At 41.9% G+C, this 15,713-nt stretch overlaps 1 protein-coding gene across 3 annotated transcripts in view; it reads right to left on the bottom strand.

The window, feature by feature from the left end:
• Positions 1 to 15,713, bottom strand: part of LOC307150301 (uncharacterized protein) — an 86,193-nt gene that overhangs the window by 50,028 nt on the left and 20,452 nt on the right. The window contains exons 1-8 of one of the 3 annotated variants that reach the window (XM_079857392.1): positions 12,622 to 12,732; positions 12,245 to 12,344; positions 12,074 to 12,154; positions 11,886 to 11,945; positions 11,352 to 11,399; positions 8,142 to 8,163; positions 7,949 to 8,046; positions 7,302 to 7,852 (exon numbers count right to left, since the gene is read on the bottom strand). In XM_079857392.1, the coding sequence (XP_079713518.1) occupies positions 7,821 to 7,852; positions 7,949 to 8,046; positions 8,142 to 8,163; positions 11,352 to 11,399; positions 11,886 to 11,945; positions 12,074 to 12,154; positions 12,245 to 12,344; positions 12,622 to 12,651 (471 nt within the window). In that variant the 5' untranslated portion in view covers positions 12,652 to 12,732 and the 3' untranslated portion in view covers positions 7,302 to 7,820. Of the gene's footprint in view, positions 1 to 7,301; positions 7,853 to 7,948; positions 8,047 to 8,141; positions 8,164 to 11,351; positions 11,400 to 11,885; positions 11,946 to 12,073; positions 12,155 to 12,244; positions 12,345 to 12,621; positions 12,733 to 15,713 lie in introns of those variants that run through there. The other 2 variants (XM_079857389.1, XM_079857390.1) reach the window with 2 other exon arrangements.

The following is a 15,713-nucleotide window of genomic DNA, read 5'->3' as shown; positions in this document are numbered from 1 at the left end:
TGGATAGTGGACGCTATTGCTGCTGCTTATGCGTCTAAAGACCTGCAGTGCCCATTGGGCATTCGAGCTCACTCCACCAGAGGCATGGCCTCGTCGTGGGCGTGGTCCAGCGGGATTCCCATTCATGACATTTGTGCAGCGGCAGGCTGGGCCTCCCCCTCCACATTTGTTAGGTTTTACAACCTGGATGTTCCCGCCTTGCAGGCGAAAGTGTTATCAGTCTAAGTCTCACGTATGCCAGCCCACTATCTGTGCGCGGGCTACGTTGTGTGATTTAGCTCTACTGGTTGAGCTGCACTACACAGGGAATTGTCAGTTCGGACCGGCCGTGCCGCTCCTAACCCCCTAGTGTGCTTATGTACGGCGCTAGCCCTCTTCGGGCCGCCCGGCTCTCTGCTATCACGTTCCCCGGGCTCTCCCTGGAACTCATTCAGTGGATGCTGGGCGCGCACGGCGTTGACAAGGGCGTTCCCGTAGCGTAGCAACTACGCAATACGAGAGAACCTCTCGTAAGAGAACGTTTCGGTTACTCACGTAACCTCTGTTCTCTCTAGAAGAGGGAACGAGTATTGCGTAGCCCGCCGTGCTCGCGCCACGAGCTCATTTCGCTTCATGCGACAGAAACCAGAGAAGCAGCCTCCGAGCCCTGTTTATATACGCTAAGCCACACCCCTTTTCGCGGGCTGTGACGCATTAAGCGCGCCAAGCGCGCTCATTGGTCGTGACGTCACGCCAAGGGCTCAGCGGTAGGCTGCTGCAGTTGCCGCAGGGCAGCCAATGGGCACGCTAGTAAGCTTGCCCTAGGTCTGCAGGCTGCCGCACTGCGTTGACAAGATTATAAAAATTAAGGATAATTTTTGGCTTCAGTATCTCGAGAAAGAAAGGCTTTCCCGTAGCGTAGCAACTACGCAATACTCGTTCCCTCTTCTAGAGAGAACAGAGGTTACGTGAGTAACCGAAACGTTTTCTATTTACTTCAACTGCTCAGTGCTATAGTAATACCAATGGTATGACCGATTTCAATTTAATATCAGAATATGAGCATCGCTCCCTTATATTCACAAAACTATTGAAACGTTAGCCATAGTGATTCAAAACGCGAACGCCAGTGATTGACATTTACATTTACATTTACATTTATGCATTTGGCAGACGCTTTTATCCAAAGCGACTTACATTGTATTCAAGGTACACATTTTACATTTTTTTGTCAGTTCTTGCTTTCCCTGGGAAACGAACCCATGACCTTGGCGTTGCTAGCGCCAATGCTCTACTGTTTGAGCTACAGGAAAGCCATTTGAATGTCAGCACGGTTTGAACGCTCCGCCCCCCAGCTGAACTGGATGTTTTGATTGGTTTTGCACCCAAGTCAGACCTGTCAGTTATTGGCTGAATCGCTTCAGACCTGTCAGTTATTGGCTGTCTAACTTCAGACCTGTCTGTTATTGACTGAAGCGCAGGACTCCAGCGCAGTAGTAGTTTAAAAAGTGTCTGTGAAATGTCAGCTCGCCCTGTTGCTCTGTCGTCACCTTTGTGAAAAATAAACGTAGCAAAGTTGAATACTTTGTTTTTATTCAACTCAAGTAAAAGTATCACAATTTAATTATAAAAATTGAACAATCTACTCAAGTATTGTAATGAAAGTATTTGTAATTAGTTACTTTCCATCTCTGGTAATAAGTGCTATGACTGTACTGCATCTCTTAAATGTCTGTCTAGTTTGAACTTGCCATGCTTGCAACTGCTCTCTCCACGGAAGCTTTGCGTTTAAAGACCTAATAAAATATTTCAACTCAAAAACATTTTTCTTGTCTAATTATTTACTTATGTGGCAAGTAGCCGTGTATTAAGCGGGATAATATACATCCAGCCGGTTGTTCTCTCAAAATAAACCCCCTTCAGGCTGATGGAAGATTCTTCATCACCCTGTCAGGGGTTTATTCTGAGAGAACAACTGGCTGGATGTACATTATACCTTACACAACAATCGCTGAAAACAGATAACACATGCTCATCCGGGTTGAGCCTGCTAAAGTCAGCAATGCTATACGCTTGCTAGGAACGGTTCCCTTTCAGTCGGTCATGTTCGACATTACATCGGTGTGCCGACGTAATTGGGATCACTTCAGGGAGCCCTATCACGTTTGAGTATCGAATATATCCAGAATGGGCGGCTATGCTTTCCCGGGCTGCCGAGAAGGTCGGGCTTGTGTGGAACCCTCCATCACATCCCGAACCATCTCGGTTGGACGATTGGTTTCTCGGGGCGGGTCGCGCTTGTTCTCAGTGTTCCGCCCCAGTGCCATTCTTCTCGGAGGTGCATGAGTGCAACTGCAATGCAACTGTGCCTGGCCTCCGCTGCCTCTTGGCGGGGTAATCCACGCCTCCCGTCCAGGGCCTGTAAGTTTACGTCCGGTCTAACGGCGAACGGTTAAAGAGCCTGTGGACAGGCTGCTTCCTCCCTCCATGCCATGGCACTCCTGCAGGTTCACTAGGCCCAGGTGCTCATGGACATGCACTAGGTGGTTCTGACCCAGCTCCTTTGGGAGCTCAGTGTGGCTACCGACCACGCCCTCCGGTCGACGAAGGAGATGGCACGTTCAGTGGGTCAGGCGATGTCCACCTTGGTGGTCCAGGAACCTCTGGCTCAACCTGGCGGACATGAGGGAGACCAATAAATATCGGTTTTGGAAACTATTTCAGAGGCTCCTGGGGCATTTGGCATCTGCAGCTGCGGTGACGCTGCTTGGATTGCTTCATATCAGTCCGCTTCAACACTGGCTCCACGGTCGAGTCCCGAGATGGGCGTGGCAGCGCTGCTCGTGACGGGTTTCCATCACGCCGCACTGTAGCCAAACTCTCAGCCCGTGGTTGGACCCTTCGTTTCTTCGGGCAAGTGTCCAGGCATGTTGTGGTCACCACGGATGCCTCTGCCACAGGCTGGGGAGCCACGTACAATGGGCATGCAGCTTCAGGTCTGTGGACGGGGCCTTAACTGCATTGGCACATCAACTGCCTCGAGTTGATAGCAGTACACCTTACGCTGGGCCGCTTCAAAACGCCGCTACTAGGCAAGCATGTTCTGGTCCGTACGGATGGCACTGCGGCCGTTGTGTACAACAACCGCCAGGGTGGTCTACGCTCATGCTGCATGTCACAACTCACCCGCCATCTCCTCCTTTGGAGTCAGAAGCATCTGAGGTCGCTTCACGCCATTCATATTCTGGGCCTGCTCAACCGTGCAGCCGACAAGCTCTCACGGCAGCAGGTGGTACCGGGAGAATGGAGACTCCATCCCTAGTTGGTCCAGCTGATATGGAGGTGCTTCGGGACCACACAGGTAGATCTGTTTGCCACCCTGGATACGTCCCACTGCCAGTTGTTCTACTCCCAGCCCGCTCGGGTTGAGAGCCCACTCCACTAGGAGTATCGCTTCTTCCTGGGTGCTGGCACATGGCGCCTCACTGCTAGATATCTGTAGAGCTGTGGGCTGGGCGACACCTAACACGTTTTCTAGGTTTTATAGCCTACGTGTATAGCCGGTTTCTTCCTGTGTGCTCGCTTCAACCAGCCAGTAACACCGAAGTCCCTGCTCTAGTGTTGGCTTGCTGCGCCACTCCCCTCCACATGGTTGTGGATACGTTCTCTTTTTGCTCGAGTCAAGTCCCCCACTTAGGTGAACCCTGTTGAGTTCCTCCGCACCCCTTTTGCAGTCAAATGTTGCGGAGCGTCCGACGCCAGGCCTAGTGCTCGTATGCTTGTGTAACTTGAGCTAGGCTGGGTTCCATATGTTGTGATCCCTGCGGCGATCCTATATGTGTATTCTTCCATGATCAGCTCCCTGTGGTGAGCCCATGTCTTTCCCTTGGCCCTGCCGTCACTGTCCGGTGTAGTCTCCCCCTCTCAGGCTGGAGCCACCCCAGTGACATTCCATATGTTGTGCTGCCCCTGACCGGCCAATCCATATGTGTATTGTCCACATGTTACCTCCCTTTGGGCAGGATGTGGCCCTTGCAGTGTCCCTCTCTCCTGGAAAGGCACGCTTTCCCAGAGTTATCCAAGAGATCCACTGTGTGGGTTATAACGGAACAGCAGTTTGAAATCCCTCTACGCAGGCCTTCTGCCCCAGTCAGTTGGGGGTCTGAGAGTATTGCGTAGGGCGCTGGATGTGGCAGCAACTGTACCATTTTCCATAGGGATCCCAATTACGTCGGCACGCCGATGTAATGTCGAACATGACCGACTGAAAGGGAACGTCTCAGTTAAGTATGTAACCCTCGTTCCCTGAAGGAAGGAACGGGAGACGTTACGTCCCATCGCCACAGTTGCTGACCATCGCTGTACGGCTGTCACAATCTCGACTCCTCAGCAAAAAACAAATGTGCTTGCGTCCGCTTCCGTGTTCATACCGGCACGCCGGGGCACGTGACGTGATTCATGCACGCCAAAGTTCATTGGCTTGTTCTGTAGATACGCCGGCACGTCAACGTAACGTCTCCCGTTCCCTCTTTCAGGGAACGAGGGTTAAATATGTAATCGAGACGTTTTTCTTCATGGAAGTTTTGCTTTCGGTGAGCTTATAAAATATTAAAACTCAGTCGAATCAATATTTTGTGTACAGTTATTTAATTATCATGGCCTCGCTTTCTCTTGTTTCATATAAATGCAGCTGCTGCCATTTTGTGACTACTGTTTTGTACACTGTTGGATTATAGGATAACAGTTTCATCTCAAATCGATATCTCTTGACCCCATAATATGTTGCGAAATGCTGTGTAATAAGTGGCATGACTGTATACCGTATACCTTAAATGTCCATCTAGTTTGAACTTGCCACACTAGAAACTGCTCTCTCTGCAGAAGCTTTGCGTTTAAAGAGCTAATAAATATTTCAACTCAGATATATATTTTGTGTCTACTTATTTACTTACTGTATGTGGCAAGTAGCCATGTAATAAGTGGGCGTCTGTGTTTATTCCATAACAACCGGCTGGATGTACATTATCCCTTAGGGCAGGGGTCGGCAACAGGCAAGACTGGCCCGCCAGCAATATTTTCTGGTCCGCCGGATTATTTTGGAAGTCAAAAATTTACAAAATAGGCCCCGTGTATCATTCGTTCAATCTTTTTTCAAATTAAAACCCCCCAAAAAAATGAAAAACGACTTGTTTTTCCATTATTTATTTCCTGAACTAAAATGAAAAAAAAACGAATAACGACTCGTTTTCCGATTTTCTGATTGTGAGCTCAGATCAAAAATAGAAAAAATGAATAACGGGTTTAGACAAATTTTAATTTAGAATTTTAATTTAACACCTTAGCAGACATATACCAATGAAATCATTTTAAACAGATCAAGTACTATTGTGGTAACAGATTACAGCCATTTTAATAAGGGTGTGAATAGCAATCATGCTCTCCTGTAAGTCTCATTCGCTTACAGTCCGACTTTTGAACTTTTTTTCATTATTATTTATTCGGGTATAACACACTTATAAATATGTATTACCTGATAAAAAATATTTGCACTAAATGCTGCACAAAACTCTTCCAATACTTGAGAAAAGCTGTAGCAGCGCAGCGATTTCACCACCGCATACTGTGTGAAACGCCCATAAGGAATCATGCGGCGCGGGATTAAATTTTAAAGTATAAAGACGGTAGCGGTCAGAACTCTGGTGTACCTATACTTTGGATGGAGCGGGCGGTCTGACTGACAATAGCCCACTCCCGACATCTTTTGACAGCGTATCCGCACTTCATTCTGACCACCTGCAAATCCTGAAGCCACCTGTGTCTAATTGAGTTCTCTTTTTACCTCCTGTGTATTTATACCCCTGGTTCTGTTCAGTTTTCTGTCGGTTCTTGTCAATGCATGGTATAGTTTGGTTTGCGTTTATCCTGTGCGTTCCTGTGATCTTCTGAGTCTTTTGGATAGTTAATAAAGCCTGTTATCTGAATCATCTTTGTGTCTGCTACCTGCATATGTGACAATAGATTGGCTAGGTCAGATTTTCACAAGTCTTTGGCTACGTTTACATGCAACCAAACAATTTGTGAGTAATCGGATTGATGGCTCAATAGGGCTGAAAAGCTTTCATGTAAACACCTTAATCGATCCAACTGAGCTCGAACCGAATGAAATTTCGATCGGATTGAAAAGGGTGGTTTATTCCTTTTCTAATCCAATCGAGAGAACATGTAATCACTTGATCGAATTGAAAAACGAAACTGAAAGGACTGTGCATGTGCAATAATTTTCTGCAGAATAGATACATAATACCAGCTGTGCTTTCTAGCTCTCTCATCTCTTCGACAGCCAGTTGACATACAAACCTGCATCCCCCACTCACAATTTCGGCATGGGATTGCGTGCAGATTTTGCAATCACAGCCAGAGTGGCACATAAACCTGCCTCTCAGTACTAAATTGAGTCCTTTTTTGCTGCTTATTGCACTTAAACAGTCAAATACACACACAATATTGTCAAAATGTCTTTTTTGACTTTGCAAGTATTCATATAAACACAGTCAGTTTTAAGTGGACGTAAATAGTTGAGAAAGAAAATGCATGTGTAACAGTATAATGGATCCGTGCATCAGGTCTTAACGTGACAGCAGCCTAATATACCTGCTGCCAAATTATAAGTTGATATTAAAAATATCTATCTGGCAGTTTTTCCCCATGGTATCGATGTCAAAACTATGGCCAGTGAAAATGCTGAGTGGATTAATTAATTGACTGAATCAATGAAATTAATAATTAAAAATTTACAATTATTCACTCGTTTAGATATTTTTCGGGCTTATGGGGAAATGGTTAGGTTTGGAGTCAGTCAATAAACCAGTGGTTTTCGATTCTGCTCTTGAGGACTCACCTCCACCTCCTCACTCACCATTTAACACACCTGATTCAAATCATTAACTCATTAGCAGAGAGATTCATGAACTGATCTAAGAAACAAAACTCCAAAATTACAGTTCGTTTTGCACTGTTACATCACTAAATGAATAGCCTAACTCATTTGCAAACAGATTGCAACATAGGTATAAGTGTTTACATTGTTTACATTCATGTTTTTATATTGTACTTTAAAAAAATACTTTATTTAAAAATGCCTCCATGTAATTTGTAATTCCATCTATAACAACACTGTTGAACCTTCTTACCCCTGAACCACCATTAAACCAACCCAAACCTGTCACCCGTATCAACCCTCAATAGCAGCACAAGTGTTTTGCAATACAACATCAACACAATAAGTTATACCAAACAATTATTATTATTATTATTATTATTTTATGTTAGTACATAGTAGTTAAAGACATGTAATACAAAGTGTGCTGATTCCACTGAGGAAAAAATAGAACTATATTTCTTTAGACAAATAAAATTGTCAAATTACAAATATCTGATACAAAAAAGATACTTAATGAATTTAGAAATCCTTTTTTTAAAACAAAAAAATAAAAATAAAATAAAAATGATACACAGCATCATTATAAAATAAAGGAGATATATCTGACTATAGATACATTTCTAAATAAACAGATGTTCACATACCTACAGTACACATTCACAGCATCTTCTTAACTACAGCTTTCAGTGCCTCTATAGAGTAAACTCAAATCACAGTATGATCTCCTGTCACAGGAGAGGTATGTTTACTGACTCTTAAAAAATTAAGACTTTCAAATAAATAAAAAAATCTTGAACTTTAAGAGAAAATATAGAACTTTTTATATTGCATTATTTATAATTTCATTGAATCCTTATGATAATTCGCATGATGTCGGCCTTTTTCTGAGTTAAGATTTTCTTTAGACTGTCTCTGTGTCTTTTAATGATTCTCCTGAAAAACACAATCAACACACATCCGGTCAAGATTTCATTGTGTTTGTGTCAGCACACATTATGACAAAAGATGAAGAACAGATTGGTTATTTACCTGCAGAGCTTTGACCAGATTTACTGATTCTGATAAAGGAGATTGCCACGATCACAGCCAGCATGAAGACAGCAACTACCACAAATGAGCAGCCATACCTGAGGATTGGTTCAATATTTTATTATAAATGAAACTTTTACCATAAGTTCAGATTTCACAAAGCAAAGATGTTTAAAAAAGAAGATAAACTCACAAGGTTATCTGTGGCAGTTGTCCTAGGGGGAAAATGGGGCAAAGCAATCAGCATATATTCATGTGTATATATATATATATATATATATATATATATATATATATATATATATATATATATATATATATATATATATGTATGTATGTATATCTGCATGGGTTTATTGAGGGGTATCTGAGGGTACATTTACACGACAACAGTGTACAATAAACATAAATGTTTTTTCTTTACGATGTTTAAAAGTTTCACATACAGACGACAACATTGTCAAAACGATCCCAGTTCACACGGATTCGCGAAAACAACTATACTTTTCCATTATATAACAATGGAAAAATTGTTATACAATGGAACAAAATGTCAAATTACAAAATCTGTTATAAAATGTCAAATTAGATTGAAATGCCAAAACACTCACCCTTCGGGTCACATACAGTGACAGTATTCCCTACGACCACTGCCCAAGCTACAGTATAATACTCAAAGAGGCATCCGATACATCCGATACAATGAAGGCCTACCAAGGCCCCTCAAAGGCTTGGAACCAACAGCTTGCATGGAAGGGGTTCCTTTAAGGGAATATGGCCAGGGGGTCCAAAAGAATTCCCATCCAGTCTCTGAAAGGGACCCTAATAGGCACCTCCAGCTCTAGGGCTGATCTAACAGGGAGGCCTCGTGAGAGTCCTTCGACCTTCCGACCAAACTTAGGGGAGCTGAGTATTCATACAGAACGATCCTCAGATAGATTCTGGAACAATATGCTCAAACCTGATAGGAATTGACCCTTCGCAGGGAGCTTGATTGACAGGTGATCTGACCAATCATACTTCGCCATCCGCCATTTTGTCCGACAAAGCAGTCAGGAGTGTTAGTAGATTAACATGGGAGGATTTGAACTTGAAAAACGGAGTGTACTTGACGCCTTTCCGCGGTTAAAACAACATTCCTTCTTATGTTTGTTCATGTTTATTTGAGGCTATAAATTAACTAGAAGGAAGAGATGATCGGTTCACGAGCAGCTTTAACTGATGCTCTACAGCGATCTGTCACGACACATTAAAGAGCCACAAAACGGTATTTTTTGTTTAAATTTCTTTAAAAAAATTATCAAATTTGAAAGGTGAGACTTTGTTTAATATGTTTAATATCAAACGTAACCGAAAAGTAACCTGGTCTGTCCTGTCTGTCAGCGCGTTGTCAGTCCGCTCTCTGCTCCGCGATGTATTTTTCACTGCGTGAGAACATGGTGTGGCGTGAGAACGGCGTAGCTTGTCGGACATAGCGACAGTAACTAAGGGGGGCGGGTCTTTGCGAACGGTCAATTGATCAGGCTCTGGGCTAGAAACAGGGAGGCTCCATGGGGGCCTGCAACGTGATACTTAATGCCTTTGCAATGCTACGCATCCACTCTTTGGGGAGCCGCCTTCAAGGGGCATGTTAAGGCCTAACTATTTTTTTGCGGGACTGTTAGCAGAGCTAGCCACAGAAGCCAGGTACTCTCACAGACATCTCTGTGGGCCTTGTTATACTTATTTAACATTGCCAACAGGCAGAACTCAGCCAGACCTGCCAACCTGTATGCATTTTGCGTAGCGGATACGCATTTTGACTTCAAAGTACGCTGGTACGATTTGTCACTCTAAACTACGCAAAAACCTGGTGACGCCTCTGTGCATGCGCAGTCCTCAAATCAAGTAACAGCAAAAGAAGAGTTCAACCAATCATAGCGCTGGGTTCATTCCCCAGATAGCAAGCGGGGATGATTGACAGATGCGTAAGGCCTATCATTAAAAAGAGACTGAAAATCGACACCAATAAAGAATCCCACTCGATCCCACTTCCACTCCTGCGGCCCGACATCTGACTGATGTTATAAGTGAGGACAGTACAGTAGTCACGGTACTTCTGACTCCTGAAGGTAAACGGCCTGGGGTGGATGTGGAAAGTTGAAATATTGTATTGAGTTAACTTAATCCTATAGATTCGATGATCACACGGATCGCATGGATTATCTTAAAATACTCTGTTATTCATGGTCACTCAGAAAAGAGGAAGACATCATTCAGCCATGCAAATTATAAAATGCTCAAGTAATGCTGAACAATAAATCTTAATAAATTTGAAATCGCTATGGTTTAGTGATTATGAAAGTGATGTGATTTGTGGATTACCGATAAGCACGAGTCTGGAGAAACAGGCGTTTATTTATTTTGTATGAAAACTAGCGCGTTAGTTACTTATGGATGAAAAAGTACCGTTGTATCAGTGCTGCGCGAGCTCTCTCTTACAAACACGGATGCGCGCACACAGAGAGAGAAGATAATTGTAAAATGAAAATTGACGGGCTAAGTTTAAATTTGTTCTTGCTTGTTTTTTTTCTGTCAAAATGTCAGAAAGCATTTTGTATTATCCATCCGTGTTTTCGTTAATTCGTTAAATGACGGACGTTTTACTGTTAACACAGCCCTCATTAGGCTATATGTCGGATTCGTCTACCTTATACTTGATATTCATTTTAGAATAAGTGATTCGTTATGCTACTATTGGACTCCTGTCTATTCATTGTCAACTGTTTTCTATAAATATGTTTGTATTGGCTAACATTTATTCACCTAATAGCCTACGTGTCGTGTTTAAAATGTGCAATGTTCAAATGCAAAGACAGCACGTCACAAATAGAAGCCCTTTTGCCTGTGGGATTTAGTATCATATTTGGCTATTGGAATAATATTAAGTAGCTTAAGTTTTTTCTTTTTTTTGTTTTTTTTACTGTTTTCTAGGGGTTTCTTAATGTTAGACTAGTTGACCAGCTATATTGCAAAGCAATATAATGCATGTGTGTCGCTGTCATCGTGACTGTCACCGGACTATCGAGGAGGCCTACTGTAAGGGCTACGGCTTCGAAAGTCACAGACGCCAGCCCGGGTAGTGCTTTGGCTCCAAGAGAGCATACTCAACCTTCCCAAATGGGGGGGAGTAACTAATCTGTTTCTCTACCTGAGCCTGGGTGGTGAAGGGTGATGTTTATCACTGCCATGAATAAAATTATGCATATCAGGTTTTATGGTTTTAGTCATATTGCCCACCCCTAAGCAATATAGTATAAAATAATGCATTATTACTTTCATCTTTAGTCCTCTTAGCCACAGGCAACTGTGGCAAGGAAGGAAAAACTATATCTGATGATGGATTATATGAAATATGACTCACCTTCTAACTGTGTTGGATGTGTAGGAACAGATGGGTCTGCAGTAGGAACTAAGAGAAATAAAAGATAAACTAAAATAAATGACAAGCAGCAGGTAAAAGGGAAAGTATATGAAAAGGAAAAAAACAAGGTCAGATACATAGGCAGGAAAATTTGAACTTAGAACAAAAGCAGCATACAGATGGGTTTACAAATACAAATTATATCAATACCTTTGGTCCCCTGAGAATTTTTTTTTTCTTGTAAAAGTTTTCCTTAAAACTAGTGATGGAGATGTTATGATTCAAGTAGGAGGAAAATCTATATTTCAGTGCTTTTGTGACTGAATGCAAACTTTTTGCTAGTACTATAAACGCAAAAGTTCTTGTTTAAACTTGTTTAAATCTCATGTTTCCTCTACCATGTCCCTTTAGGGGCTCCATACATTTGCCTTCCAATATGTACTAAAGAAAAATTTCAAAAGATGTTACAAAAACATAAATTATTGAAGCTGCAGAAGTATATGAAAAATGTAAGAAATTAAGTATTATTCTCACCCATGGCACACTGTGTGTCTGCGAACTGCATGCAGTTGGAAACAGTTATCTGTCCAATTTCTATAGGTTGAGAAAAAGGATTGTATTCTCAGAGCAGAACTGAAATGAACAGCACAGTCTGGTCTGCAAATTCATCTAGTCTATAAACTCTCAGTCATGTAAACAGCGGTGAAACAGTTTTTACATACCTTCACAGCTGCGGCATTTATTACAATCCACACCAATGTAGACTCCAGGTCCTGCGGAACAGTTCTTCACAACATACCAACCTGTAGATTTGCATTGAATGCTTATTTAGTGATTAACATTGGTCACTGCAATATATTCAGATGTATTATTATATAGTCAGTGGAGCTCACCTTCTGGGCAGTTAAGGCAGCACTGCAAATCTGGAAGTTGGAAATGGTTCTCTGGGCATGTTTCGACACATAGAGTACTGAGCGCCCCAACAAATATTGCCTGGAGTTATAAGAGTATTCAGCTTCAATATATAACTCTCAAATTACATATGTCTAAATCAGGGATAAGAAACAGTTCAAGACAAGAAAATGGAAACCAAAAACTATTTTTGAAGAATGTAGAAAACGAACAAAATCCCTTTCAGTCATTCAGTGAAAAAATTATATTTTACATGCTTGGTAATGTTTACTTTATCATATAGTTTAAACCAACCAAAGACTTTTTCACAGTAGTTAAAATTTTTAGTTTGCACATAAAACAGTTCTCACACACTTACCAAAACGTGTTTGCCATCTGTTTGCTTCATTGTAGGTTGTAGACTGAAACAAGCGTTTCTTACAAGTGTCTTCTGTAAATCCTTTATACTCGACTCTGCTTTTAACCAGCCAGAAACAATGACGCATTGAAGGCGTGGCCTCTAGGAGATCCTGTAAACCACTTCTATCAGTCCCTCATCTGCAGGCAATCTATGTCAGAGCTGCGTGTGTGTTTGTGTTTGTGTTTATGTGTGTGTATTTTTTACAGTTTGTTTTTAACTGAAAGGTCTCTATGTGAGCCGGTGCGTCATCTCATATGTGATCTATATCTTCTATTCTATTCTATTCTATTCTATTCTATTCATTCTTTATTTCGGACCCTTAGGTCCATATCACAAAGTAAAATAAAATGAAAAGAATAACATACAACATACATTTATTAAATAGAGCAAACATTATTTTAAACACATACAAACTTGAATTCCAGTGCTTCCAGAACCAGGAGGAATACCTTGTATCACTTAATGTAGGATAATTTAAGACCATTATGTTTGTATTTCTTGAATCACCTAATCGACACATGAAATTATACATAAAATTTCTTAACACCGCATGCACTAAAGTTTTATTCACTAAGCCACTAAATATGAACATTTGGCTTGCACTTGCCCACCTTGGGAGCTTACGCAAAATTCTTAAAGCATCATTAAATCCCACCTGAAGTTTTTTATTTTAGCTTTACTAGGCCTCTATCTAAACCATATCCACATAGTAAATTTTATCTGGCCCAGTTCCGGTCCACACAACACCCCATTTATCTCGGCCCACATACCGCAAAGAATGACTGCCCTGTAGTGGCCCAGATCTGGATTAAAGACTAGGACCACAAACAGGCTATTACTGGCCTGAGTTTCATCCAATTAATAACCAGTAACTGGCCCTGCACTGGGCCTGAATAGGTTTCCCATGTGGGCGGAAAAGAAACAAAAGGAAACAAAAGATTCTTCATCCTGCCCTCCACCGGGGGAAAGAGCGGTGCCTTCGCCACCTCCAGAAGAGCAGTCCAATCCACCTCTGGGTCGCCCGTCTCAGGGACTTTTGCACCTGTGCTTGCCTTCTGGTTTGGCAGCGGCCTGGATGGGCAGGGTCGACTTCCTGCGGCTTGCTCCGTAGTGTCCCGTGGTGTCCGAGACACAAATCGGTCTATATATATATATATATAATATATATATATAGGGGGGTAAAATCGCTGTGAGCGCTGAGCGAGCAGGTATGAGTAGTGAGTTGTCGAAAAAGATGGATAAAGCAAAAAAGCTGTCGGGGGCTAAAAATAGAAAAAGGAAGAGGGAAAAGGGGATATATATAGGAGGCATATAAAGGGAAGCGACAGCAGCTAAATAAGTGGATGGCGAAAGGCAACTGGTAGGATTTAAAGTGTGACGTCTGTGTGTTCTTGGAGGCTTGCAAATATTCATGTTAACAGACTAGCTAGCGTTTGCTAACACTGGGAATGTAGCAGCCAAATGGGGGTTTAAATTACGGCTAGTTTAGAATACGCAAAACCGAGGTTGCTGAACTGAAAACTGGAAAATATAAGGTAGCATGTACAAGAAATGACAAGAATCTGGAAACCATCTAATGCAATATCTCTGGTTTACCATGGAATCATGCAAAGATTTGCTACCAAACTTGGAGGCTTGCAAATATTAATGTTAACAGACTGGCTAGTGTTTGCTAACTTAATGCAAACTAATGTTGCTGATAGCTACATTTAGATTTTGGTTAAACCCTATGGTACCAATCCCGTGCATGACATATCTCAATTTTATTAAGGTTTTTTGGAAAGTTTTCTTTCATCGAAGCAAGACCGGGAGACGTTGGGATAAGCAGAAGTGATTTATTGGGATCTTCGCTGTGTGTCGTCTGTAGTATTCTTCCAAGTCTAACTCAAGACAGTTGCCTTGCAAATTTATAGACATTTAGGGGGAGGGATTTACATTGAGGTTGAACAAAGCATGCAAATTAAGTATACAGGTTAAGGAACCCGCCCCAGACTCCACCAGTTACCAGTCTCAATCCAATCAGCATAACCATTCAAACGCATATGTGCTAATCCAATCAGCCAAACGATTCAACGTCTGGGCTGTGGCTCTGAGTGAAACTGGGACTCCAAGAGCCATTGAAGACAATAAGGAGAAAACAGGAATTGCAACTTTTCTGAGCAGAATCATTATCTTAACTTTAAACGCTAAGTACAATATTCTTTACCGTGATGTTATGTATGGAAGCATATTTGAAATAGATTTAAAATTTGTTCATCTCAGTATAGCAATACAGTTTGCTAAAACATCATCATTCATTCACACACAGAAACGCGATTTAAATTTAAACTGTCTTTTTCCGAGCTGTGGTAGGCTAAACAGCGCGCATCTCTGCCGTTCATTCATTCATACACAGAAACGCGATTCACTTGAGAACTTACTACAGTATTCCTCAGCTCAGTCGGATCCTTGCTCCTCGAAATACCCGCACTTCTGAGGTACATTTTCCATTATTATTATTCCTCACAGCGCTGCGAGACGGTGTAAATAAGTAGGCTACAATGATCTGATTAAACTTGTGTTTTCTCGAGCTGATATGGGGGCGTTCACAGGTTTGCGTGGATTGCCTCAGTCATTTGCGTTTGTATAGCGCGCGCTCTCCGTGGGCGGAGTCACATTAAAAATAATTAGATGAGATGAGAACGACTGACATCTCGCTCTTTTCTTACAGATTACATGAACTGAGAATATTTGTTTTTTATATAAATTACTTCATTTAAAAGAAGAGAACTCAAGCTTCATGCCTGTGTGTCTGTATGCCTGTTTGACTGAGTATTCGCTGAGTTATTGTTCATTTTTGGACGCGTTTCAGAATGGACTACACTGACAGAGAGAAGGCAGAACTCGCTTCGCGTTTATTTTTCTTTATTTGGCAAAAAGCACAACACTTTGTTTTTATTGTGAGTATACACAAAAATAATACACATTTAACAGAATCGATTGATGTATGAAACTTGTTTGTAATATCAAAGTCAACAGAGCAAAATGAATCTCTTTTGAACTGATAAAAA

The sequence above is a fragment of the Squalius cephalus genome (genome assembly GCF_949319135.1).
Source record: "Squalius cephalus genome assembly, chromosome: 22".
NCBI lineage: Eukaryota > Metazoa > Chordata > Actinopteri > Cypriniformes > Leuciscidae > Squalius > Squalius cephalus.
This window is presented reverse-complemented; position numbering and strand designations above follow the sequence as displayed.